Genomic DNA, 26,355 nt, shown 5'->3' on the forward strand with positions numbered 1-26,355 from the left:
CCAGCCCAGGTTCTCCCAGTTATTTGATGGGCAATATGGGCAATTTACTTCTTCTAAGTCTTAGTTTCCCTACTAGCAAAATTGGAATTAAATGACATAAGACAGGTGCCTGACAGGTATGGTGCCTGACCCGCGGAACCGGTCATAAATTCTAATCTTACTATCAGAGCAAGAAGGCCAGGTTTGGAAATAATTTTATCTGACTTTCCCATTTTACAGATGGGGAAACTGAGGCCTGGAGGCATGGCGCTATCTACTGAAGGTCAAATCCCTACTTAGTTGGAGAGAGGGTAAGAACTTGGATCTCTTGGCAAATACTCCTAATGTCAATGAACTTCTTTGCAGGGAAAGGAGGCCACCACCAGCCTGGGATTTTTTTTTAAAAGATTTTATTTATTCATGAGAGAGAGCGAGAATGAGTGGGGGAAGGGGCAGAGGGAGAAGGAGAAGTAGATTCCCCACCGAGCAGGGACTGACGTGGGGCTTGATCCCAGGACCCCAAGACCATGACCTGAGCAGAAGGCAGACGCTCAACCGACTGAGCCACCCTGGTGCCCAGCCTGGGCTGTTTTAAGAAGTACCAGGAAAGGAGCCTGCCTCCGCCACAGGTTCCAGGACTCCCAGCACCAGACACTGGCTTTCTCTCCCTGCACTTGCCCTGCCAGGGCAGCTCGCAGAGTGAGAAAGGCAGAGTGGACAGAGTATGTTGGGGGAAACCAATTCTGACCTCCCTTTCTGGCAGATGCTGAGGGAGGCAGCATTTCTGCAGACTTCCTCATGGGGGAGCAGGGCTTACCGCTAAGGTGGAGCTCCTGGGGAAAGGAGACAGGGCAGTGGGTGACAGGGTGGGGCACATTTCTCCTGGGGCTGCTGCAAATCCCACTAAGGGCAGTCTTTGCTGGCTAATAAAAAGGTTGTCACTTTGAGCAAGAATTACCAAAGGGCTAGCTAGGACACCAGCATCAGAGACAGCTGGATTCTAGAAGGCTAAGAGCAGCGGTTCTCAAACTCTGTGCCCATGGAACATTCAGGTTCTGTAAGCGACCACCCCAGCAAAAGTGAAAAGGTGCTCTTTTCTCCATTGGTGCGAAGGGACTAATTAAATAAATGGCGCTGCAACCATACAACGTAAAAAGCATGAGATTTGTGTGTCTGAGGAAATGTGGAAGGATAGCTAAGAGAAATTTCGTGTGAAAAGTGTACAGAAGAGTCAGCACAACTTGTTGTCTTTTCAGCACACACACACACACACAAAAGGATCCATAAGAAACTTGATGGTGGCTACCTCTGGGGGTAGGTGGGGCTGGAGGAGTTTGGGGAGGGAGAGAAACTCATGTTTTATCAGTATTCTTTTGTGCTGTTTTGAAAAAAAATTTTTTTACCATATATCTGTTATTCCCAAGATTTTTAATATGCAACGGAATTAAGTGAATGAGAACTGCACCCCTTTAAAGTTTCCATACGCTAACTCTCTTTTAAACCCTTGCCACCTGCTACTCAATAACGAATATTAATGCAAAAACTTGGAAACAGCTGGTCACACTTCTTTTGACAGCTTGTATATTCACGGGCACATATTTGTTTGTGGTTGTGACCAGAATACAGACATATCATCTGGCCCTCCTTCCAGGATGGACTTGAGTTTAAGCAATTCTGAGGCTTCCTGCAGACAGTCCTACACCCTCCAGGAGGCTCAGGACCTGAGGCCATTTGGGGCCCGCAGGCTGAGCGGACAGCGCAGCTCCGAGGGCCTGCTAAGGGGGGGTGAGCCAGGACCGTGGCTATTTCAGTCAGAAGAACCCCCGTGATCGCTGCACTACCCTTGGGGACCAGGTCTAGGCCATGGGACAGGAGAGAAAGTAAGGAGACAAAAAGAAAGACTTGGAGGGGAGAGAGGGATGGGAAAGACTTCTAACACCACCTACATTTCAGGTCCTGCCTTCTGCCACCAAGTAGGTATCGTATCAGTCATGCCCAAGAGACAGGCCCTTGTTAGTGGTGAGTCAGTCCTTGTCACTAGACTGTCTCCCACTGGGAATTCTCTTTGTCCTGAAGAGCTCAGCCAGGCTGGGGAGGGAGGGGTGGTCTGAGCCTGCCCACCATGGAGGACCATGAAACTTCTAAAACCCTTGCCTCCTACACAGGCAGTCCACCTGCCTTACCTCAGTCAGGGCTGAAGGGACTTTCTTCTGTTTCTTGAAGGTCGAGGGGTTGATGCTGTGGAAGACGGATGAGAAGGCACTGCTCGAGAAGCGGGGGGAGGACAGGGGGAAGCTCATGCTCACGGGCCGCTCTGTAACCAAGACAAGCCACAGGGGAAAGGAGGTGAGTGTCCACATGGACAGGCACGCGTCTTGCTTTGGAATGCCAATTCCTGTAAAATTAGAGCTCTGGGTCCTTCCCAAGATGGGAATCAGCCTCATGATGGGGATTAGGTGTGACCAGAAAGACAGGCACACTCCCTCTAGTGACACAAAGGCCACAGGGGCCAAGAAGGAAGGCTTTTCCTGGGTGCTGGCTATCCCTTCTTCACCTCAGGTGGCCCCAGGGAGGAGAAATCTTCGGTTTTAGACCCAGGATACACTTGTTGTCCCTCTGACCCAAGCAGCTTGTACCCTGAGCACAGTCTCTCAGGGACCAGCTTGGCTTCCTCAGGCTCCTTTATCACTCAAGGAGCCCTCAGCCCTCCCCTGATCCACAACTCCCCTGCTATCTGTCTCAAAATCCTTATCCTGTAAAGGTCCCACAGAACAGAAGTCTACAGAACATTTTCAAAAAGAGAGAGGGTCACTATGGCAAAGTAAACCTGAAGCACCATGCCTGCCGCCCCCTTCACAGAGAGGCACTGACCCAGCATTTCCCAAGCTTAGCTGCCCACAGGCCCTTCTTCTGGGATTGTCTATCCATTTCCCATGGAGCTAACATTTTGGGAAATGGTGCCCCAGATATGAGTTTAAACCCCTATTTCTTCCTCTAGGGCTGCTTTTGTTCTGAGCCTCCCCAGGAAAGTGATTCCAGGCACCAACCACAGGTCAGTGAAAAGCCACCCAGAAGAACAGTGGTCCCCAGGTTACCTCTCATCAGGCCTGGGACATCCCCGCCCCTCTTCTTCAGCTCCCCATAGCAGCCATCACAGACCTTGGCCATCCGGTCCTTGAGGTACTTCAGAGGGTATTTGTTTCTTGAACAGTTCCGGCACACAATCTGCAAGCCCAGTCGGGGACACACGTTGGAATGGCTGTCGTCCTCTGCATGTGCATGTGCAGAGGGCCAGCACCCTCTCCCCTCTGCTGACTCACCCCCCACTTCTCCAAGGACTGTTCTGTGCCAAGTCCCCCTGCTTTTCTATCACGGAGACAGAGAATTTCTGTGCAAGTGTCTATCAGTTCTTCTGACGAGCCCTTAACCAGGACACGATACTTTTTCTCCAAAGGCAGTAACTGCATGTGCTATGATTTTCTTTTGGTTTGAGGCTATCAGTAAAATGGGGCTTGACAATCCCTACCTCACAGGGTTAGTGTGAAAACACTCTGCCCTGGGCCCAATAGCAACTGCTGGGTGCCCCTGACTCCCCACCCCACATGACTCTATGTTCACACTCACCCAGATGAGGTGACTCACCTTGCCACAGGCATGGCAGTGATGACGTCTCAGAGTGAGGGAGAAGTCGCAGCCACAGTTCATGCACATCATAACATGTGTGACAGGCACCAGAGTGGGGGGCCTCTCCCCCAGGCTGACCCCCAGCCTCTCCCGTATCTGGAGCAACGGGGTGGGGTGAGCAGTGTGGTCAGGAGATAGCTAGATGGGTGCCCTCTTTCCTGTACAGGGTGTGTACGTGTGGGTGGGTTCTAATTCCACAACACCCTCCACCCCACTGCATCCTCCAGGATGCTAACCTTGGGTCAGAAACAGAGCCGTCCGGAGGTGCTGTACTTGGGCTGCACAGTGACTGCCCCGCCATGGGGGAGGTGGTGGAAGGGGTGGGAGGAGGAGCCCGAAAGGAGGAGCTGAGAGTCCTTCTGGGTGTGTGGGTGCCCTGGGAAACCCCGGGCTGTGAGGCTGATGTCAGGTGGGTCTCAGGGCCCCCACTCACCTCCACACTGTGGTGAAAGGCAGCCAGAGCCTGGGCCTTGTAATCCTCAGGGAGGGCTCTGCTCAGACAGCTGTGCCACTCGTCCCGCTCCGCACAGGAGCTGTGGGCACGAAGTGGCGTGAGCAAGGCATGCAGCATGCACGGCAGCTCGGCCTCTGCTCCTCAGTGTAGATCAAGTCCCCCACCTTTCCCCTGGCTGTGCCTCTCCCCTGGTGGTGTCTCAGATCCCACCAAGCACCGGCTGTCTGCCAGACCAGCCTAGGATTGTACCTCGGCACCTCCATCTACTAGCAGGGCAGCCAGGGCAAGGTAGCTGTCCTCTGGGCCTGCTTCTTTCCCTGCAACACGGGACTGTCAACACTATCCCTCTAACTCCCAGAGCTGCTGTGGGGAAGAAATGACACGTGGGTTTGTTAATGTCAAAGCACTGTGCAGAAGCACAGGGCATTAGGGAGATGCAGAGGGTCCCACCCTTAGGAGGGACAGGGGGGCAGGGTGCAGAGGGCTGCGTACGAGGGGAGGAGAGGGGTAGGCAAAGATGGAAAAGTGCAACAAGCCTGTCTCCCCATCTTCCTCCTCATTTTCCCACATAGTTTCCCAGACACTCCCTCACCCAATGAGTTGACTTCCCAAATCCCCATTCTGCACCCTGCCCTGCAGGGGTTTCTGAGTGGTGAGCACAGTCCCAAGAGGCAGCAGGGTGAAAATTCTCCTAGGGCCCACTAGGTGTCGCTCCCACCCTGCATAAGAGTGTGGCCTGCCCCAGGAAAGTCAGGAGAAGGGACCAGGTCGGCCTGGGAGGGAGGTGGGGGTGGGAGAGAATGGTCAACCAGATGCCATGTCCCTGAAGGGAAATGTATGGGTCCCCCTGTCTCCTGGAAGCTTCAGCATGAAGTATCTGGGCATGTAGGAAGGTGACCAGCCCGTCAGTGACAGTGGCTCCTTGAGGCCTCTGGCCAGAGGGCATCTCTGCCTAGCAGAGATGGGCAGCCTCACCTGAAGGGTTGCATGTGGCCTGTCACCACCCACACCTCACAGCTGGACAAATAGAAACCATACCCTGGGCCTTCTCAGGCCCCTGACTGTACCTAGAGATGAGGAGAAAAGATGCCATGGAACCCCATCCAGGCATCACCTCCTCCATGAAACCTTCCCTCACTTCCCCAGTGGATGGTCACTCCTTGGAATTTTTTCTTCTACCCACTTGGGCAGTAGATAGTAGTGGATAAGAGCTCCGGGTCACACAGTCCTACATTTGAGCCCTATCCCTCCACACATGGCCATGTGACTCCTCTCTAGGCCTCAACTCCCCATGATGGGAGAAGTCTCAAGCCTCACATCCAAGGGTGGCAATGGGGTCAGAGGAGGTGCCTGAGACCCAGCAGATGTCCAATGCATATTACTGTTGTCATCAACACTTTTAACTATCACAGCAGTTATGCTGTGTATCATGACCAATACATAACTCTCCTGCGCTTAATGCAGGCTTCCCCTGAGCACAGCGAGGTTTAACTCTTGTGTCCGAGGCACAGGACCTGGCCCTGAGGAGTGGCTAATAAACGCTGGATGAGAAAATACAATGGCATGAGAATGTGAGTATCAGTGTGTGTGCACCCTGTGCCGCACCTGGCACCACCCCCCCCACACACACACACAGAGGGCACTGCTGCCACCCCCAGGGTCATGCACTAGCTGAGAGGGGAGACACCCATGCCTTGCGGACCCTGTCCCGGCCCCCACGTGCCCACAGTGGCCCCAGCAGGGGCCACATCTCCCTGGTTTTGAGCCCTGAGAGCTCGAGCTGGCCTTGCCCTGAAAGAGGGAGAAGGGGAAGCTCTTTTGCTGCCTAGAGTGAGTGAGGTGGGATCCCCGGGTAGCCAAAGGCCTGGAGAAAACACAGACGCTTCTGATAGAGAGGCCACACCCCCATACCAGGGAAAGGCAAATGATGAATGCTCACTCTTTATGTTTTTCTCTCACTCTCCGGATGTAAAAGCCTAAAAGGAGACCACTTTATGAACTAAAGTGCACAATGCATTTTTACTCGCCTTAACTTCTTGCATTGCTGTAAAGACCCAATAATCTGTAGACTTTTACAAACATGAGATATTGTTATTGTTATATTTAAATGACAGGCTCTAGAAAATAAGTCCCTTGACTCAAAATAACACCAAAATAGAAATGACACAACCAGCTGGTTATTCCAACCTTTAACACCTGTAAAATCCTGCCCCTCTATCCCCCAGACCCTCCCTCTGCCCACCTCCCCATACCTCGCAGACAGAGTCAGGCAGGACTGGGAAGTCTCGAGCTTTAGAGCATAGGGCACTTTCTCCATCACAGGGCGACTGACCTGGAAAACCAACAGCAGACTGTCAGGGTGGGGGCAGGGAGGGGTAACCACAGACCCGACTCTTCTTCTGGTCCTCACACCGTCCCTCTCTGAGCCTGAGTTTCCTCATCTGCAAAGGGTAAACCTTCATTTGGTGGTAGCTGCTCTCTCTCTCTCTCTCTCTCTCTGTGTGTGTGTGTGTGTGTGTGTGTGTGTGTGTATGGGGGAGTACAGCCTCCAACTCGGTGAGCACCTGCCCACCCCTAGGAGGGTGGGTATGTACCCTAAAGGACTGAAAGCAGGCTCTCTAAGAGATACTTGTACACCATGTTCATAGCAGCATTATTCATAGTAGCCAAAAGCTGAAAGGAACTCAAGTGTCCATCCATGAACGAATGGAAAAACAAAATGTGGTCTATGTGTACAATGGAATATCATTAAGCCATAAAAAGGAAGGACATTCTGACACAGGTTGCAACATGGATGTACCCTGGGGACATCCTGCTAACTGAAATAGGCCAGTCACAAAAAGACAAATACTGTATGTTTCTACTTACATGAACTATCTAGAACAAATTCCTAGAGACAAAAAGTAGAATGGTAGATGCCAGGGGCTGGAGGAATGGGGAGTTAGGAACAGGGCTGTAGTTTCATCTGGGGATGATAAAAGAGTTCTAGAAATGAATGGTGGTGATGGTTGCACAACAGTGTGAATATATGTAATGTCGCTGAACTGTATACTTAAAAATGGTTAAAATGGTAAATTTATGTTATGTATATTTTACCACAGTTTAAAAAACTTTACTGAACACCCACTTATTTCCTCCTTCCAAATGTTTCCTTATGTGTTTTCCTCTTTTTAGGATGCCCTTCCCTTTCCCCTTCCCCATCTGTCCAAGTATTATCTACTTTAAATGATTCAGCTCCCCTCCTCCAGGAAGTCCTCCTTCCCTCTCCCCTCTCCCTGGACTACTACAGCACAATCCTGCTATAACCCACATGTAACACTGTTTCCTTGGGGCTGCCTCTTTCTGCTGGTCTCTGAGCTCCTACAAGTGGTAATACTATCTTTCTTCCCCTGAGGTCCCTCTACGCCCCCCCCCCCAGGTGCCTGGCACCAGGCATTTACCTTCATGCTGGCCACGGGCAATGTGTTCTTCAGCCGGTATTTCCCATCCTTCTGGGGATACGTGTACAGGAGCACATCGCTCATCTGGGGAGAAGGAAACCCCATCAGACGTGCAGGCTGTGTCGGTGTCTGTCCTGGAGGGTCACTGAGCTCTAGAGAGTAGAGGCACCTTGCATTCCTCAGTGACCCTCACAGGAGAGCAAAACTGCTCTGGGCAAACACATGAGTCCCTTCCCTGAAATTTCACTCCAGTTCGATAGTTAAGAGGAATAAATGAAGATGTCCACAAAAAGTCAAGTACAGGAATGTTCACGGAGGCTTTATTCATAACAGCCAAACAGTGGAAACACCCCAAATGTCTCATCAAGAGGTGGATGGATAAATGAACTATGGTACATCCATACTGTGGAGAACTACAGAGCAACCGAAAGGAACTGATGGTCCACATCTTAGCATGGATGAACCTCAGAAACATGCTAAGTGAAAGAAGTCAGACACACGGGTACACACTGCTTCATAACATGTATATGAAGCTCCAGATCAGGCAAAACTAATCTGCAGTGATGGAAATTAGGCCAGGGGTTGCTGGGGGCAGGGGATGGGGAAGTGAGTGCTAAGGGGCACAGAGAAACTTTTGCGCGGGTGATCTAGAAATATTCTCTATCTTGACCCAGATGGCGGTTACACAACGACACACACTAGTCAATATGCAGATACGTACACTTAAAATTGATATATTTTACTCTACAAATGAAGCTGTCATAAAGTATAGTTAAGGGAGGGGGAGGGAAGAAGCTCCTTGAGGACAGGGAGCTGGTGGGTCCTGGTCACTGGTGTATCTCCAATGACCATGGGAGGTACTCAATATTTGTTGAATGAACAACTGAAGCTCTTTGCCCCCATCCAGGGCAGACTGGAGGAAATATAGTGAAAGTCACCTCACCTCCATAGGGGAGCGTGTTTCTGTTTGGCTAAAAGGTTTACAGTTTGAAAAGACAATGGCAATCCTCACCCTGCTCCGTAGCAGCTGTGCAACTGTGGACAAGCTGGCTCCCTCTCTGAGCCTCAGCTTCCTCCCTGCAAAGCAGGGGGGCACTGCCACCCCTACCTCATTATGGATGCTGAGAAAGAATGGTCCCCACTGAGCCCACCATACGTGGGAGCCAGTATAAACTAGAGGTGCTGTGAGGACTGAACAGGACAAGGCATCTAAGGGGCTGAAACAGAGCAAGAACTCAGGATTAGTGTTTCTTCCCCCCACAGAGAGTCTGCTGAGGGAAGAGAATAGACAGACGAGGCTTCCTGCCACCAGCTCGTAGGATCCCAACATCGCAACCAGAGCAGTGCGGGAGACCTGGCCTAGACCCAGAGCTGCTGGGTGAGCTCCAGCAAACCCTGCCTCTCTCTGGACATCACTGTCTCTAACCAGAGTTGGAGGAGACCAGGGGCCAGCAAACTTTTTAAGAAAGGGCTAGATAGTAAATATTCAAGTCTTTATGGGTCATAGAGTCTCTGTCACAACTATTCAACTCAGTCATTGTGGTACAAAAGCATTCACAGACCAACCATGAACAAATGCATGAGACTGTGTTCCAACAGACCTTTATTAACAAAAACAGGTGGCAGGCTGACCCCCAGGTCAGAGGAACTTTCAAAGCCCCTTCCAGCTCTGTCCTTCTAATAATGACAAGACTCACTCTGTGCCAGGTGCTGAGCTAAGTGCCCTGATCTCAATTCAGCCCCCAACCACCCCAGGCTCTACCATTATCCTCATTTCACAGAGGGAGAAACTGAGGCACAGAGAGCCTTGACAACCTGCCCAAGGCTACAAAGCTTGTAAATGGCAGAGGCACTGTCATAAGTAAATGAATGTGCCTCCACTGTGTTCAGGTGTGGTGTGTTGGGGGTGGCCACACAGTGAGTCCGGGCCCCATCTGGGGACAGTAGCCAAACCTGGGCACAGAGCCTTGCTCATAAGCCCGCCCCCCCGGGGAACTGGCTTATGTCACTCATCAGAGCAGTCCCAGCCTTTGTGTGGCTGCCCCTCAAGTACCTGCTGCCATGGCAACTGCCATTAGCACCCTGGGGTTTTATGAGTGGTCAGGACTAGGCTGCCTCCCACTGCCCATAGTTCTCCTTTCCTCTTCAAAGCGCGTGTTTTACAGCCTGATTTGGAGGAAGACAGAGGAGTAAAGGGGAATCTCTCACAATAATGAGCCACCAGTGGGGAGCCCCACCTACTGCCTGGGGCCATGGTGGGAACCTCTCTGTAGCATTACCAAAACCTCTGTGCATTGGTGGGCAGATGTCCTGACTTTGTTCTACAGTTAGAATTATTTTATGAAACTGGCACCTTATGAGGAAGAAAAATTCTTAAGTGAGTTCATCATGGCTCTTCCTGGCTCAAGAACCTGTCTATCATCCTCCCATCTATTTATGAAGGTGCTAAGACAGCAAAGACTGGGACCCAGGTTCAGCCTGCAGGGACCTATGGCCTAACAATAACAAGGGAATAAGACAGACCGAGGCCTAGCATCGAGATGCATGAGGGGGAGGCTATGATGAAGGGCCAGTTAGATGCTAGAAGACATGTGAGGGAGGGAAGAGGGAGAGAAGGAGCAGGAAAGGGGTAGGAGGAGAGGGAGGGGAGAAGGACAGACTCGGAAGATCCTGACACTGTGTCTTCCCTGACAGTCAAAGTCCCTGTGAGAGGCATAAGCACAGGTGGAGCCTGGCCAGAGGAGGTGGCCAGAGGGGGAATGGCTAGGGGACCAGCACGGAGCTCCGTCTATTCCAGCTGCTGCTTCACTCCCCTCCTTCATTGGCAGGAGGGACTATTACCCCGGTGTAAAGAGAAGGGCAGTGACAGGGGTCCCATGGGCCTAGAGCCAGTAAGTGTCAGAACTGGGATATGAATCTAGTCTATCTGACTCCAAAGTTCATGCTCCTTTATCACCATCCCGGACCTCCCTTTCTCATCCTGAGAAGAAAAGACTCAGAGGACACGGTCGTGGGCTCCAACTGTCCCCAGGGCTGTGCTGGTGCAGAGGGAGGACCTGTGTCCCATGGGGCAATTGTCAGAGGGAAGGGAAGACACCAAATTTTGGTAACCGAAGTTACCAAATAAGCTGCTTCTATGAACTCATTTAATTCCCCAAACCACCCGGTATTTCTACTTTCCTCCCAGGAAGCCGGGGGCTCAAACATGTCTGTGACTTGTCTATGGGTTACAGAGGGGCTAAGTGTTGGGTTCGGATCTAACCTGCTCACTCTGACTCATGACCACACAGATATCCCTAAAGTCAAGGGTATGATTTCTTCTCAATACAAAGAGTTCTCAAATTTTTAGACTAACATGGAATAAAGGACTGTCTCCCCCCGACTCTCTTTGCTCTTCCTCTTTGCTCCCGTGGCCCTGAGATTCCGTCCACACCATTCTCATAACTCAATATTTACATTAGACACTGAAGGTTGAGTGTACAGCATGAGGCTTTTATCCCTTTGTTTCCAGTGCTCAGCACACCAGAGGCGCTCACTAAATATCGGAAACAGGTTCCTAGACAGTTGGAGCCTGTTTACTGTGACTTTGCACACAATTCTAACAAAGTGCAAGGAGGCTGTTGGGGCAGCCATGACTGACAGTAATAAAAAAAAATGAAAGTTAAAATAGTGAAGAACAGAGAGAAAATTATATACAGCAGGTAGGAGAACTTAATCAGCAAAACAACTTGGAGTCGTGGGACTGGGGCAATTGCTGCTTGTAGCTCAACAGCCACAGAGGTTGATGTTACCAAGCGACAGGCCTGGACATTCCCTGGTACTCTAGAATGTGGCTGTAAAGCATCAGAAATGTTACACTGTATTCTGTCTTGTGCACAGTGGAGAAAGCGCTAGACTGGGGTCACAACCCTGGTTCCCTTCTGGGCCTCTGCCACCAACCTGCTGGGAGATGCAGCCAAGGACACTCCCTTTCTGGATCTCAGTTTTCTCATGCATTAGGTAAGGCAGTCGAACAGTTATTTCCAGGGTAACAACTTCCCAGTGTTAGGATGTTTCAGATGGGGACACGGGTAGTTCAATTTTGGCAAAATTCCATTCAAAATCACTCAAATAATGCAAGAAGTGTTGTGGTTGGTAAGGGTGAAGCTCTTGGCTCTCTGGAGAGCTCAGCTCTGTAGAATGACCCTCACCCTAAATATTCGGCTCTGTTCCAGCACCCACCTCTCCCTTCCAGTTGTCTCTGAATAATGACCCCAGAAACTGGCACAGAATTTGACAGTCCTGGGGCTGGGCTGGGGGCCAGGTACTTACCAGGAACAGGTGCCGGGGGCGTCTGCTTTTCCCTGTTACCTTCATCAGTGTCCCCTCCTTCAGAAACTCCTGTGGGGGGAGAAGCAGACCTGGGGAGTCAGGCTGATGCCTGCTGCCATCCTAAGGAAGGGAGGAGCAAAGGCCCTGAGTGGGAACCCTAAGTTCTGATGCCTCTCAAAGTGCCGGGGAAGAGCTCACGGGTGAATTCCCAGCTTTAGGGAGATGCCCATGTTTGCCAAAACAGCCCTGCGGACAGACAGGTGGCTCTGCTTCTTAGGAGCACTCCACCTTGACTTTTTCGAAGCCCCAGACACTGTTCTGGCAAGTGATCCAGACGGGGACTCTTTCCCTGGTCGGCCGCCATGACGAGACCTTCAGAACGGAGCTTCTGAAGGTTTGCTTAAACAGCTGAAGACCTGGGAACAGTTGCTACAGGCTCTGTAATTCTGGAGGATGTTTAAAATAGATGTCTAAAGGTACTTAAAAATAAATAAAATCGATGTTCAATAAATATTTCCTAACCTGATGACCCAGGGCCAAAACGCTAAGTATGATTTTATAGAATCTCAGACCAGTGAGATCCCTGCTAATTTTGAGTAAATTATCCTGAGCTCAACCTCTCATTTCTTTGTCTCTTGTCCCTCATAGACCATAGCAGGTAACAAACACATTTTTGACTATTTTTGAGCTGAGTTTTATGTTTTCCATTTGGAAGCTTAAAAGTGGGTAAATCTGTCTCTTGAAAAATGTTATTTTTAAGATGCTTTGTTGGGGCTCTTGAGAGACAGTTTTCCTGATTTCCCAGCAGTGCTGGGCTAAACTAAAAATACTCGGCGTCTCTTCTTCTCCGAGGTGAAAAGGACCACAGGGGACACTGAACCCAAATGGCACTGTTTCTTTAAAGGTCCTTAAAGTGGAAAACCCCAGGGGAGGCAGCCCATGGGCCTTGTGAGCCCAGTAGAGCCCATACCCTGCCCTCCCTCCCTCCGCGGGTAAACAGCACCTGCAGCCAGGCCTGTCTGGGACCAGCCCAGCTGAACAATGGGTCTTATCAGAGCCTCACCCGCCTGCCTACCAGGCCGCCCTCTGTCCCTGCCCATGGCGGCGGTGGCACTCACCCTTCCTGGCTGGAGGAGATCCCCCTGGCCCCGAACGCTGTGCTCAATGTGGACCAGCTTCTGCAGGTTTTCCTATGGGTGGGAGCAGAGCGAGGGGGAGATGGTCAGGACCCCTTCAAGGGGTCTTATCCCCTCTGTTAGGAGTGGCATTGCTTCTACTTCAGAGAAGGAAAACAGAACCCAGAAGGGCCTTGCCCAAAATCTGACCTCCCGTCAGTGGCAGGATTGGGACCTGAGCCTGGGTCTGCAGGATGCCAGACATGTGGGCTGCCTATACTCAGGCTAGTCCCTCTGGGCCTGGGATCTGGCATCACCATCTTCTGTGTGTGATGGGGAAAGTCCCTTCCCCTTGCTGTGCTATCCAATATGCATATATATCTCCAGGCCATGGATGCTAGTCTAAATCTGTATGCCCCATAAGGCCTGGAGCATCTAGACGTCACTAACCCAGAGGAGACATGCCCAAGACCAGACTGTCTCTCTGGGCTTGAAGCCCAGGGTGGGCCCTCTGAGGGAGGGTAATCAAGAAAATGTTCCACCTGGGGAAGAAACAGATCTGTGCTGCCTCAAGAAAAATAAGTGTACCTGGGAACTCCTGTTGGCCCTCGCTCGGTTACCCATACTGTGCAGTGACACGCCTCCCTTCTAGCACCCCATTATGCTAGAAATGGCAAGTGCCTAACCCATGGGGTGGGTGCCCCCTGAACCTTATGGAGGGTCAGGTTCTCAAGTCAATTGACAAGGTGAAAATTTTGTGTAGGGAAATTGGCTTGAAAAAGCTTTTACCCTGTCCATAGCTTTGGGCATAAAATCCTGCACATTAGAAATGTGTAATAGTTCCATTTTCACTCGTGATGTAGAATTCTGCAAGAAAACAGTGTCCCTAGCCTAATAGTGAGAAAAGGATAATCTACAGAGCCCTGACTCTCCTACATCTAGTGGAGAGCTGACGTCCCAAGGCAACCAACGGACCCGAATCCCAAAGACTGACAAGCCCGTTCACAGCGACGTGAGACACATGCACTGTTGCAACACATGGGAGGAAGAGGCGGCCAGCATAGAGGATGAGAAGCAAGCCTCTAAAATGTTAATGGATTCTGAAAGGTCAGGTGTGGGCTGGTGGGACGGTTCAGAATAACAGAGAGCCCCAGACGTGAGGCACATCTGCAGTCGCTTGCAAGGTCTTTTCTAGCAGTTCCCAGCAGGTGCTCACAAGGAAGACTAAGGGCAGGGCAGGGGGCCAGAAAGAACCCCCTTGGTGGTGAAGGCATGCAGGCTGCCACTGAGGGGCTGGCATAAAATCCTGCCCCCTTCCCGAGCCCCCTTCCCGAGCCCCCTCTCTTATACAAAACCCTCAGCCCCTGGGAGAGGCCAAGAAATCCACTCCCAGAGGACAGGCAGAGTGCCACTCACTGCTCCCGGGGAAAGGGCAGAGGCAAGAGCTGTCTTCCCTGAGGAGAGGGGAGGTACCCCCTTGGGCCCAGGATTGTGCACTAATACTAAGCAGAAACCTGACCGAAACCTGCCACAGCTAAAAGGCAGTGTTTGGCTACCATGCAGAGGAGGGGCAGGAAAGCAGAGAAAGCCTGGCTCGAAGGCCCTGCTTAAGACTGAGGCTTGTCCCGGAGAGCAGAGACTTAGGAGCATAGCACTGCATAACAGGAAACAGCAGTCTACCTCTAGAAGGGACAAGCGTGTGGAAAGAGGCCCCTTCGGTGCTGCAGGGATTGCTAAAAGCTGAGGGTGGAGAAGGAAAATGAGAAAAACTCTCTGGTATCTCAGGCTCCACAAACAGTACCAGATAATAGCAGCCCCCTTCTGGACGAGTGTGAAGTCTGTGGGGCTCTGAAGGTGACACAGCAATAACAAAACCAAACCCAACTCAGCTACGGACTGGACTGACCCAACTCCCACCCCTTACGTGAATGGCCTGATCAAAGAGCAGGCACTCCCACTTCTGGGGTAGGTCCTACCCTAGTCTCCACAGTCTCTCTCTCTGTCTCCACAATTCTTCCAACACAAAAAGCAAGAAAGAACCCCAACTCATCTTCAAGAAATAAAGCATTCAACAAAACCAGAAGGAGAGGTGACACAAATATTAGAACCACCAGACAGGGACTCTAGAGTAACTATGATTGTTCTAAAAAATGAAATCTGTTCAGAAAGTAGGATGGTGGCTGCCAGGGGCTGGGGGGAGGGGCACTTAATAAGGACAGTTTCAGTTGGAGACAGTGAGAAGGTTCTAAAGTGGATGGTGGTGATGGTCACACAATAATGTCAATGTACTTAATGCTGATGAACTGTGCACTTAAAACTGGTTCAGACGGTCAATTTTATGTTACGTGTATTGTACCTCAATAAAATTTTTTTTTTTAAGTCTATTAAAAAAAAGACAGTGAAAATCGGAGAGCCCAGACTTACACCTGTCCCCTCACTCTGTTCTGGAGGGAGACAGTTTACTTTCATGCTATGGGAAGAGGACAGTCAATGGCTAATTTCATCAAAAGCCTCGAAAGCCTGACCTTGCAACCCAACGTGGGATCTTTCTTCTAGGGAACCTGAGCTCGGTCTGAGTAAGTGCAGTTAGAAGCGAGGCGCATCCACGCTCTGACGCAGCCTGAGACCAGTCCCTGAGGGAGTTCCCAGAGCTCACAAACCTGGGAGCCAAGTCTGAACCTCCACGCGGGCATCTCACGGCATTCCTCACAGCGGGGTGAAGGAAAAACAAGACCCAAATGTGGGAAAGAGAAAATGGTCCCTATGTACATCTGTGTGTGTCACGCGAGAGAGGAGCAGGTGCCACGCGACGGGCACGTGGACGTGTTTTCACGCAAGAATGTGTGTGAGGCTGCAGGTCTGGACCTGTGAGTGGTGTGTGCAGGCATGTCCGGCCTGGTGGCTAAAAAAGGCTCAAGTTCAAACCCGGCTCCCACGCTGAGAGCTGAGTGATCCTGGGCAAAGCGACTTGTCTCTCCAGGCCCCAGGTTCCTTGCCTGTGACACTGGCTGATAATAGTTCCCCTGAGGATTAGAGGAGACCACCGGGCACGATCCCCTGCTCAACAGAGGCGGCTTGGTCACCGTGAACAGGATGCTACACAGGAATCTGCCGCAGCCTTTCCTGAAAAGCTGGTGAGGATGACTTCTCCCACTTCTAAGGCTTTCCCATCCTGTCTTCCACGATGCTCCCACTTATTCCTTGTCCTCCATCAAAATGTGAGGGTCACGGCAGGGGAGAGGTTACCTGGGCCTCAGCTCTTAGAGTCACACTTCTCAAAGCTTCTCCCATCACCTAACAGTTTTCTGTTAACAGGCTGCTCAATGGTTTTATAGTTTGGCTTGGCTGTCAGTACTTTATCCTAGTGAGCTTATTAGTGGCATTTCAGACAAGGTGGGCCCCATTTCAGGGTGGTGGGATCTGGCTCCTCCTAGAAATCATATCTCTAGCTTAGCTACCTTTGTGGGGAGTTATGGCAATGGTTTGATGTGAGCATAAAACCCACGTGAATACTGCCGCCTCCAGGAAGACCGCCCTGGTTCTCACAACCAATAAGTACTTCCTAGATTGTACTGCATGCAATGTAGAGACATAGAAGGCTTTGTAAAATGGGGGGAATAGCACCATCAGACACATTTTAACAGGATCACTCTGAATGGAATGGCAGGCTTGGGAAGTGATGGGGCCTGAGGTGGGTAGTGGCCATGGGGAGGGAGAGGCAGAGCCCCAGCCTGCCCTGTAGCCACTCAAGCCACTGAGTTCTGCCCTGGTATAGGGTTTATCTGGACCCGCCCGTCCATGGCCCAGGCAGAGTCCTAGCCCATTGCCAGCAAGCGTGCAGTAGGGGCTGCTACTGCAGAGCAGGCCCAGTGTGGTGTCCCCAGGCAGCTAGAGAGACAAGAGCCAGCCTGTGCCAGGCACAGCATCTAACCCCAGTCTTCGAGAAAGCTGGGGGAGAAGGGTGGGGGGGTCTGGCTGCAGCTTCTCCAGTAACTCCTGCAGGAGATTGCCCCACATGAGCTCACCTACGGGAGGGAAGACACAGCCCTTCCTGACCTAGTTTTCCTTTTTGGAAACAGAGGCATCCCTGGCTAAAGCGAGGTGCAGAGAAGCCAGCCCACCTGCTGCTCTGTCATGATGGGGCATGGAATGCCAAAGCATCTCTGTCTTTGGCTATACTGAAGGAAATCTTACTGTACGCACAGGATGCCAAACAACAAAGAGCAAGGAGCTCATGGACCTCAGAGCAGGACGGGAGACAACCTGATGATGATATGCCTGGTGTACTGATTTTCACACCCAGAACACGATCTCTTCAGAACTCTTGTCCTACCTCACCTACCCTGCTCCCACTTCTGGCCATGCTGGGTGGCTCTTGGAACTCTGACGTGACCTACGCTTCTCCATCTCCATGCCTCTGCCCAGGCCAGCCCCTCCTCCTGGCACAGCTTTCCTCTCTTTGCTTTTGAGGCATGTATCCTCCCTGTGGGGGCACCTCCCACGTCATCTCTTCTCACAGCCCCAGTTGGGAGGGACGCCTCCCTTCTCTGAACCACGTGGCATCTTCTCTCTCCCTCATGATGCTTATCATGTCCACATGTTTACTCCTCCATGAGCTGTGATTTCCTCTGTGCTGGGATTCATGCCTTAACTCTGTATCTCTAGTCCCCAACACAAGACTGACATACAGTAGGTGTCCACTCGATGTGACTCCCCTCTCCTTCTACAAGTGGATAACTCGCTGAAAGGACGTTCTGTGTATCTGCCACAGCAGAGTTGAGCAAGTACTAGGCATGCATAGTACCATCACTCCCACCTCTGCCCATGGAATACATCACTAATTGATCACCAAACTCTTCCCCCTGGGCTAGGACTCAGCCTCAGAATCCTTCTCAACACAAAGCTCCAGCCACATTTTAGTGGAGCAGAAAATACGGGACCCAAGTAATCAAGGTAGCCACTTGAACAGAGTTGGGATGTCGGATAAAGTTGGCCATCCTTGGCAGAAAACTAGTAAATACTGGATCAGTGTCCAACAAACAGAGTCATACTCCAGAACCAGGTGCGCATTTAGAGCTCACATATTCTTGTGGACAAGTGATTTCAAACTTTTGTGAGCAAAACATTTACCTGGGGTGCTTGTTAAAATGTGTATCCCAGGACCTGACCCCCAGATATTCTGGCTGAGAAGATCTAAGGTGTGCCTAGGAATTTGTAGCTTCCAAGGCATTCCAGATGCTGATGCAGAGGGTCTCAGACCACAGTCAGGACATTACTTACCAGATCTGTACAAGTCTGTAGCCCCCCTCACTATTCTAATGGTGAACCAGAGACCCGGACAGGAGCACACAGTACCTGAGGTCACACAGCTAGGTGTCAGGGCCAGAACCCAAGGGCCTTTGCAAGATGGTTGCCTGTAGCACCCCCAGAAGTGGAGTATCACAAGGAAGACCTGGGCAGGCTACAGGGTGTCCTAGGCCTGAACCCCAGAGAAGGAGTCCAGGAAACGGACTTACCCCTTGCTCCATGCTGTCATTGGCGCGGCCGGTGACTTTGGAGATGAGGGTCAGTGCACCTGTGGAGGGAAGCAGAGAAGACAGCAGGCCTCCTGGGGAGGAGGGCCAGTCCAGGATCTACCATCCTCGCGTCTTTCCTATCCTCCCCTCTCTCCCACCCGCTCCCCAGGATCACCGCAGTTGCAGGGGCTTGTCTGTGGGTGGCACCAAGTTTTCCCACAGCTGGGTCAGGTCACAGGCCCAATCCTCGTTTTGCTACTACCGCCTAAGTGTCCTTGACAATGATTTGACCACTTTGTGCCTTAGTTCCCTTGGCTGTAAATTGAATATAATAGGGACTGTCCTGGTAGGTCATATCCAGGGACAGTCACATAGAATTGGGAGGAAACGGACGCTGCAGTGACTTTTTGAGACCAGGCACCACCTCCTATCACCAAATTCTGATTACTGCCCTCTCCTTTGACTGGATGACAGCCCATCCCGGGGAGTCCTGTGCTTGAGGTGAGGGGGGAATCATCTCAGAAGCCCCAGAGGTTTCCTATCCACTGCACATCCAGCTGCCAGGGAGGGGGCTATGTCTTGCGCCAGAGCTGGGGGGACAGGGACTAAAAAGAGGAACATGTCCCCATCCTCCGGGTTCATGCTGCACTTACCCTGTGTGTTATCGTACTCAGCTGAGTCCGGACAAAGGTTGTTTAAATAGTCTGCAGGGAGAACAAGAGCCAGGGGTCAGTTTGCCCCTGGGAGGCCAGGCCTTACTGTCCACAGCAAGAGCCCCCCCCTCTCCAGACTTGGAAGAAAAGTGCCAGAAGAATGGGGTATCCACCTTCTCATGCCTGTTAGCCTGCCACACCACCGCACTAGAACAAAACAGGCCCCTGAACCCTCACCAGCATCACTGCCACCACTGCTAGTCACTCACTCATTCAACAAGTATCTATTGAGCACTTGCTGTGTGCCTGGCGCTGTGCTATGCCTTCAGGATATGGACACAGACAAGGTGAACCCTGTCTCTGAGAAGCACACTGCCTACTGGGGGAACACATGTGACCATCAACACAGCGGAGTGTGATATATTAAACCTTTCACACATTTATACCCACAAGCTCTACATGGGCTGGCCCTCTCTAGCTACCTCTCCATGTCGCTCTTTCATTCTGGCAATACCGGCCTTCTTACAAGTGCTTGAACATGCCAAGCCTGTTACTACCCCCGGGCCTTTGCACTCGCTACCTCCTCTGCCTGATATTCTCCTCTTCCAGATCTTCATAGGGTTCCTGTCCTCACTTGGCTGAGATCTCTATGTAGTGTTACCTCCTCAGAGGTCCTTCCTGAGGGCTGTATCTAATTCGGAGCCCTTTGACCTCCATCCCCTTAACCTGCTTTATTTTCTTCAGAGTTCTTATCACTGACATATTTTTATTTACTTGTTAGTTTTTTAAAGTATACACTCCACAGTGTCACAGAGTTCTGGCTGTTTAATTTACTGCTCTATCTCTAGCATCTAGCACAGGGCGTGGTACACAGTAGATGCTCAATAAACATTTGTTGAATTAGATGAAGAAATCCTCTGTCCCTTGGCTCTAATATACTTTCCTTATGGCCCTGGTCACTACGTGGAATTACATGTATATCTTGACGTGTGGTGTCTGTCTCCCTTACTGGAACAGCCGTTCCCCAGGCCTGGGGTCTGTCCATTTGGAAGGCAGCTGGGTAAATGAGTCTGGAGCTCAGGACAGAGGTGTGGTGTTTCTGGCAGGTGGAGATAGGGGAGGGGATGACTTTCCCTGGGGAGAGTTTGTAAAGTGGGAAGGAAGGAAAGAGGACCTAGGACTGAGCCCCAAGAAACACTGACATTTATGACATTTATGGAAGAGTGGACGAAGGGAGGTTGTCAACACAGGTGGAGAAGGATAGTAGAGAGGTCTGAGGGAGGCAGGGAGAGAGAGTATATCACAGAAGCCTCAGGATGAGAGGGTTTCGAGAAGCAGGAAGTGGTCAGTGGCAAAGCCACAGAGATGGCCAGAGCAGGTTTGAGGTGGAAAATGTCCACTGATTTGACCTCAGGGCTTGGTGATAAGAACAGCTTTAGGGAAGTGAGACACCCACTGAGGAAGTGCAGAAGGGGGGAAGGTATGAGTTTCTGTGCTTTAGGATGGGAGAGGCTGAAGGTGGCCAGTGAAGTGAGGTTTCCAAGGTGGCAGCAGGGGGTCCAAAGCTCAGCTGGAGGGAAGGTGGTGGCAGAGTCTAGCATGTCTGGAGGAGCAGGTGCCAGGAACTGAGAGCAATCCTCCCCCTCCCCATTCCCGCCACGGCGGGAGGGGAGGTTGTCACCACACAGCTTGCCACCGTCACCGGCACCCCTCCTCAGGTATCTTCCCTCCCCGCATCACCTCAGTGCACCCTGATCTCCTGTGGAGCCCACCTGTGAGGAGCACTTGGTACTGGAAGAGGCGCTGAACCACCCGCAGCAGCCGGTGCTTCACGTTCTGGCCACCTCCCTGCTGACTCTGCTGCTCCCAAGAGACAGGGAGGACAAAACTCCATCAGACACCCCTGTCTCAAGGCACCCCTCATACACTGTCCCATCCACACCTCATCCTGGCCACGCTTCTCCCCCACCTCTAAAACCAGGTTCCCCTTCTCCAGGAAGGCCTCCCAGATTAGCACCACCCTGCTGTGACAGTTCTTTCCTCCAGGCTCACAGTCAGGGCTACATTTAGTGACATGCATCGACTAATCCTTGTTTTGCATCTAATGTTAGTAAAAGAAAAAAAGAGCCCCCGTTTTTCTGTCTAGTAACTGGATACCCAGTTTGTTGGTCCATTTGTTGGTCACTTCAATGGCTAGGTCCCAGCTTGCTTTGTGCTTTTCTCCTGGGACAGGAGAATGTCACTAAAACCCCCACCATGGTGGGGGCTCATAGAGTTGTCATCAATCACCCATCGGGGAATGCTCTCCGTTCTAGGTCTACTCTCCTGCTGAGTCACCCTCTTCTCCCCTAGCCAGGTCTTCCCCTCTGACCCTCAGCCTCAGACCTACCACGAAGCCCCACTGATTTGCAATAAGCCATTCCATGCCCACCCCACCCCCGTTCCTTAGAGCAGGTTCTCAGAGGACCACAGGACCCACCTCGAACTCACGGACAGCAGCTGCCAGCCGGGGAGAATGCAGGCAGTTCTCACTGAGCAGACTCAGATACCTGTCGAACTGCAGGATGTGAGCGGCATGGTGGTCAAACTCCTGCTCCCGGGCCAGGAAGACGTCAGCCACCTTCTGCTGGCCCTCCCTGCAGCCGGGGAGGGGGATGGGACAGCAAGAACTCAGCCTTGTGACCAGCACCGTGTTCATTGGTGAGCGCTGGAGTCACATGACTGGGTGGCAACCCCTGCTTGACCCTCCCGTGCTTGTTTTACTTTGGGCAAATGACCTAACACCTGTGTCTTGGCTTCTGCATTGGTCAAATGGAGACACTATTTCACGTGCTGGGGCTTTAAGCGCCCCCACCCCCCAATGCAAAGGAAGTAGGGGGCAGGAGAACATGGACGGCTCACCAGTGCAACAGCCTCTCCCCCAGCTCCTCCAGGATCCCCTGGTGAAGGTCTCGGATGGCTGGGAGTTCGCTCAGGCCGCGCCTCAGCTCCTCCCTGGCCAACGTGTCCTTGCCCTCCTGGTCTATTTCATCCAAGGCCCTCATGACAGCTCCGTGGAAATCCTGAAACCCCAAAGGCCTGTTACCCACAGCTGACAGGACTGAATGCAAGTCCTCCCTGGCAGCTCCCCTGCGGCTTTAAAGCCCTGACCGACACACAGACAGCATAGGACCTTAGGCCAGCATTTCATACCCCAGCGTTCTCGCCTGTAAAACAGGGGCGATAACACACACCCGGTGATCACAGATAACTGATGGCCAGAAGGCACCCAAACACCTCCTGTTACAGCAGAGGGCGTTAAAGCATGTTCATTCCTGAACGTGGGTCATGCTCTTCTTCTGAAAAGTGGGGTCGTTCCCTCTCTGAAGAAATATAAAGTGCTCTACCATTATCCATCTTTGAAAAGGTTCATGCACTGTGTTGTTTTAAAGCAAAGTTTAAAGAAATCATAGGCAACCCCACCATGGTGTATTAAGCAGTCATTGAAAATGATGCAGATGGAGGCTATGTATAAATATTCATGTCCTAGAGCTAGGAATCAAGAAGGGATACAAAGTTGTCTTTCTACCCTAACACAGTACTGTAAAACAGAAACAAAGGAAAACGCTAAAAGGAAATGGATCGAAATGTAAAGAGTGGTTGCGTCAGGGGGCTAAGATTAGGAATGATTTTTTTCTTCTTTGTTTTCTAAAATTCTGTATTGTGATTACTTTAAAAAATTCAACTAAATTTAATGAACATTAAAATCGTAACAAATGCAAAATCTTTTTCTCACAACAACAAAAAACTGATCTTCAAATACACGTCGTGAGCCACATGTCTGTAGTTCTAAATATATGGGACATACTGGAACAACCTCAAACTGTGCAGTGGTGTGCATCAGGAAAAACCTCAGCATCAGAGGACACGTGGGCCAGCCCAAATAAAGGTCAAATCACCTTTATAATATTTAGGAAAGATGACTCTACTGCCTTGTTTGATTGCCTCCCTGATGGAGAACTCATTACTGACAAGATAGTTAATTCCACTGCTGAATGGTTTTCATTGTTAGAATGGTCTCTTTGAGATCTGAAAGGGGAAAATGCCTGAGAGGATGAGCAGCCCCTCCTCCAGGAAGTCTTCCTGCTGTTCTCCCCACAGTAAAGGAATGCAGGAGAAGGGGAGAGCTAGGGAAAAAAGGCAGGGAGGTAGGACAGGGCCAGAGAGAGGGACAAGGGGAGAGAGGAAGAAAAATGAGAAAGCAGAGAGAAAGAGAGAGGAAGAAAGACAGAGGAGAGAGAGGGAGGGAAGGAGGGACTGACGGAGAGAGCAGGACACAGAATGTGAGAGGCAGCACACTTTCCTGCACCCTGCCCCTCCAGTATCTGTAAAGAGGCTGCCTGTGTCGTCAGACAGAGGACAGCAGATGTGGGGGTTACAAAGGTCTCTGTTTCCTGAACACCTCATCCTGTCCGGAGCTGACCTCCTGCTGCTGCAACTTGCTCTGCCGGGAACTGGGGGGAAGGACAAGGAGAGGGCGGCTCACCCTGGCCTGTGGTCCCAAGGAGGGGGAAGAGCTGGTTCTTCCTGAGGCCAGCCCTCATTAGCCCCAGTCTGGTGCAATTTGAAGGTCTCAGGACACCTCTAGCCCCATCACTGAGGTCAGAAGCTTGGGGCTGAGTCTTGAACTAATGAACAGACTCTCTGGCTGAAGGCATGTGTGTCCTTAAGTGGAGGCCACAGGCTAGAGCTATAATTAGAAACTAAATCCCATTGTACCGTTGTCAGAGCCTTTCCTGAAAGCATGTTTCAGAGGGTGGAGAAAGTGTGAACTACAAGTGAGAGGCAACTAGGGGGAGGTGGTGTTTAATTCTTATTTCTGCCCACAGCTGGCTCTGGGACACTGGGGTTGTTCTGAACCTGCAGGAGGACCCTTCCACTCTTCCTTATGAGTCTCCATGTTTAGGACCCAGCCCCCAGCCTTGCAGGGTCTTCTTAGCCCCGGCATCCCAGAGAAAGAAAGAAAAAACATCCTGATGAGGACAGTAATCCCTCTTCTTCAGGCAGCTGGTTGACAGAGGCCTTTCAACACATTGTCATCGGCTCTGCACCAGGTTCAAGCTCAGATACACCAGAAGAGTAGTTGATGACTGTGGACAAGCTGTCACCTATCTGAGCCTCTGTTTCCTCATCTGTAAAATGGGGATAACCGTACCACTAAGTACAGCATGAGGCTGCTGAGAGGCTCATACAGATGTTTAAAACTGCTTTGTAAACTGTAAAGTGTTATCTCCATGGCAGTTGTAATTATATTTTAGTTATGATATCTTCAGAGCAGGATCACGTCTGTTTTGTTTCTTGCTATATTTCTAAAGTCCAACGGAGCATGTGACACAGAGGAGTTTTACAGTACTTGCTGACTACTGACTGACTGAAAGACCTTTATTTAACAGAAAAGGAGAGTGAGCCGTAGGGGAGCCAAGATCATAATTCAGTCACCCTGCCACCCAGACCACAACAAAGAGGGGAGGAGGGCAAGGGGGAGAAGGAAGGACGAGCAAAGGCATACTGCTGGCTGCATGTGCATCTCACCCCAGGGAACTGAAATATTAACTGCTCTGCAAGCTAGTTTCCCGTCTGTAATTAATTCTCACTAAACTGACTCAGTCCCAATGGGCAGGATGGCCATCATCAACATGACTCATTTCAAAAACTGGAGCATAATTGGACTCACCACAAACATGCATTCTTAAAAATCATGCATTGGCTGGCAGCACCAAATGCCAGCCACACCATCCATCACTCCCTGAAAGGCTTCTGCTATCTCAATAGTTCAGGCCATCACTGCACCCGGGGTCTCTCAGACAGAGGAAGGAGGTAGGAGATACCTGGCCCTTATCCCCATATTCATTCAACAAATACTCAGAGTGCCTGCTCTGCACCAACCCCTGAGGAGAGTGAGAGCAGGAAATGCTATTCTGCCCTCAAGAGTTTGCAGTCTAGAGAAAAAGAGGAGTAAAATCACAATTTCAACACAGAGGGATAAGTGCTGTGATGGGGAAAAGCACAGGAGCCACAGCTGGCCATAAGGGAGACGTGGCTTACCTCTCGGAAAGCATGACAGGAAGGCAGTACCTCCATTGGATAAGAGGGGAGTGTTTCAGGCAGAGGGGCAGCATGTGCAAAGGCCCTGAGGTGGAGGAGGAACTAAGTTGAGTCTGTCTTGGGTGCAGTGTGTGTGTGTGCACCTTGCAGGAAATGTACAGATTAGGATATGATGGCACTGGAGGATCAGACAGAAAACCCATCCCACAAGGCCGTGCAGGCTTTTAAAGGCACTTGGGTTTCATTCTGGGGTGACAGGGAATCTCTGGATCAAATATCTACCTTAGAAAATTTACTTTGTTGGGAGAACAAACTGGAGGTGGTGAGAATGAGAGCAAGATCGGTGAGAAGGCTGTTCCAGTCATCCAGGAGAGAGGCCCAGACCCAGTGGTGGCCACGGGGATGGAGAGAGGGGATAGACTAGAGATACTAAGGAAGAAGAACTGAATGGTCCCAATGCCTGCAGGGTCCAGTCTAAACTCCTCTGGGCACCAGAGGCCTTCCTCACCTAGTCCACCTTCTCGCCATGCTCACTTCCCAGCTTTCTCTGTGGAGCTCTGTTCTGGCCTTAGAGCCTCTAGGCCCCAAGCCAAGGCCTAGAGAACACAAATGAGTCCTTGTCTACCTGGAGAGCTGTGTATGTGAGACCTTGGGCAAGTCACAACATCTCTATGGATCTCAATTTCCCCCTTTGCTAAATGAGGATACAAATACTTTCTTCATAGAGTTTGAGCACATTGTCTTCTGTTATTTTTTAGGATGACTCATTTTTGTGCCTTCCTTCTCCCCTGGACTGAGTTTTACTTATCTCTGTATCCCCAGCACCCAGCCAAGGAAACGTGAGCAAGGAAACACACGACAACAGCCAACATGTACTGAACACTTGCGCCATCTGAGCTCAACACTGTACAGTCACTTTGCCATCTAGTCCTCAGAATGACCCTCTCACTTTGGCATTATTATTATTTCCATTTTGCCAATAAAATAATCAGGCCCAGAGGGGTTAAGTAAATTGCCCAAAGCCACCAAGATGGCAAGATTCAAGCCAAAGTCAGCCTGACTCCAAAGTCCCAGCTCTTTCCATTGCCCCATGCCAATTCCACATTTACAGATGGGCCC

At 51.0% G+C, this 26,355-nt stretch overlaps 1 protein-coding gene and 1 long non-coding RNA gene across 10 annotated transcripts in view; one reads left to right on the top strand and one right to left on the bottom strand.

Annotated features, from left to right (window-relative positions):
- The window catches only part of LOC113257214 (uncharacterized), a 66,931-nt gene that overhangs the window by 21,971 nt on the left and 18,605 nt on the right, over nt 1–26,355 (top strand). For 2 of the 4 annotated variants that reach the window (XR_008959135.1, XR_003316878.4), the window contains exons 2-4: nt 220–290; nt 2,203–2,325; nt 2,978–3,031. This is a non-coding gene — a long non-coding RNA (uncharacterized LOC113257214). Of the gene's footprint in view, nt 1–219; nt 291–2,202; nt 2,326–2,977; nt 3,657–15,539; nt 16,118–17,062; nt 20,056–26,355 lie in introns of those variants that run through there. The other 2 variants (XR_007191784.2, XR_007191785.2) reach the window with 2 other exon arrangements.
- Nucleotides 1–26,355, bottom strand: part of FGD5 (FYVE, RhoGEF and PH domain containing 5) — a 120,682-nt gene that overhangs the window by 10,540 nt on the left and 83,787 nt on the right. For 3 of the 6 annotated variants that reach the window (XM_026501428.4, XM_057311958.1, XM_057311959.1), the window contains exons 6-18: nt 22,054–22,214; nt 21,632–21,788; nt 20,925–21,012; nt 19,153–19,203; nt 18,500–18,558; nt 12,987–13,058; nt 11,869–11,937; nt 7,558–7,641; nt 6,370–6,449; nt 4,097–4,196; nt 3,622–3,759; nt 3,075–3,204; nt 2,163–2,293 (exon numbers count right to left, since the gene is read on the bottom strand). In XM_026501428.4, coding sequence (XP_026357213.2) covers nt 2,163–2,293; nt 3,075–3,204; nt 3,622–3,759; nt 4,097–4,196; nt 6,370–6,449; nt 7,558–7,641; nt 11,869–11,937; nt 12,987–13,058; nt 18,500–18,558; nt 19,153–19,203; nt 20,925–21,012; nt 21,632–21,788; nt 22,054–22,214 — 1,320 coding nt within the window. Of the gene's footprint in view, nt 1–2,162; nt 2,294–3,074; nt 3,205–3,621; nt 3,760–4,096; nt 4,197–6,369; nt 6,450–7,557; nt 7,642–11,868; nt 11,938–12,986; nt 13,059–18,499; nt 18,592–19,152; nt 19,204–20,924; nt 21,013–21,631; nt 21,789–22,053; nt 22,215–26,355 lie in introns of all 6 variants that reach the window. The other 3 variants (XM_026501429.4, XM_048227156.2, XM_048227155.2) reach the window with 3 other exon arrangements.

The sequence above is a fragment of the Ursus arctos genome, unplaced genomic scaffold (genome assembly GCF_023065955.2).
Source record: "Ursus arctos isolate Adak ecotype North America unplaced genomic scaffold, UrsArc2.0 scaffold_14, whole genome shotgun sequence".
In the NCBI taxonomy this organism is placed as follows: Eukaryota; Metazoa; Chordata; class Mammalia; order Carnivora; family Ursidae; genus Ursus; species Ursus arctos.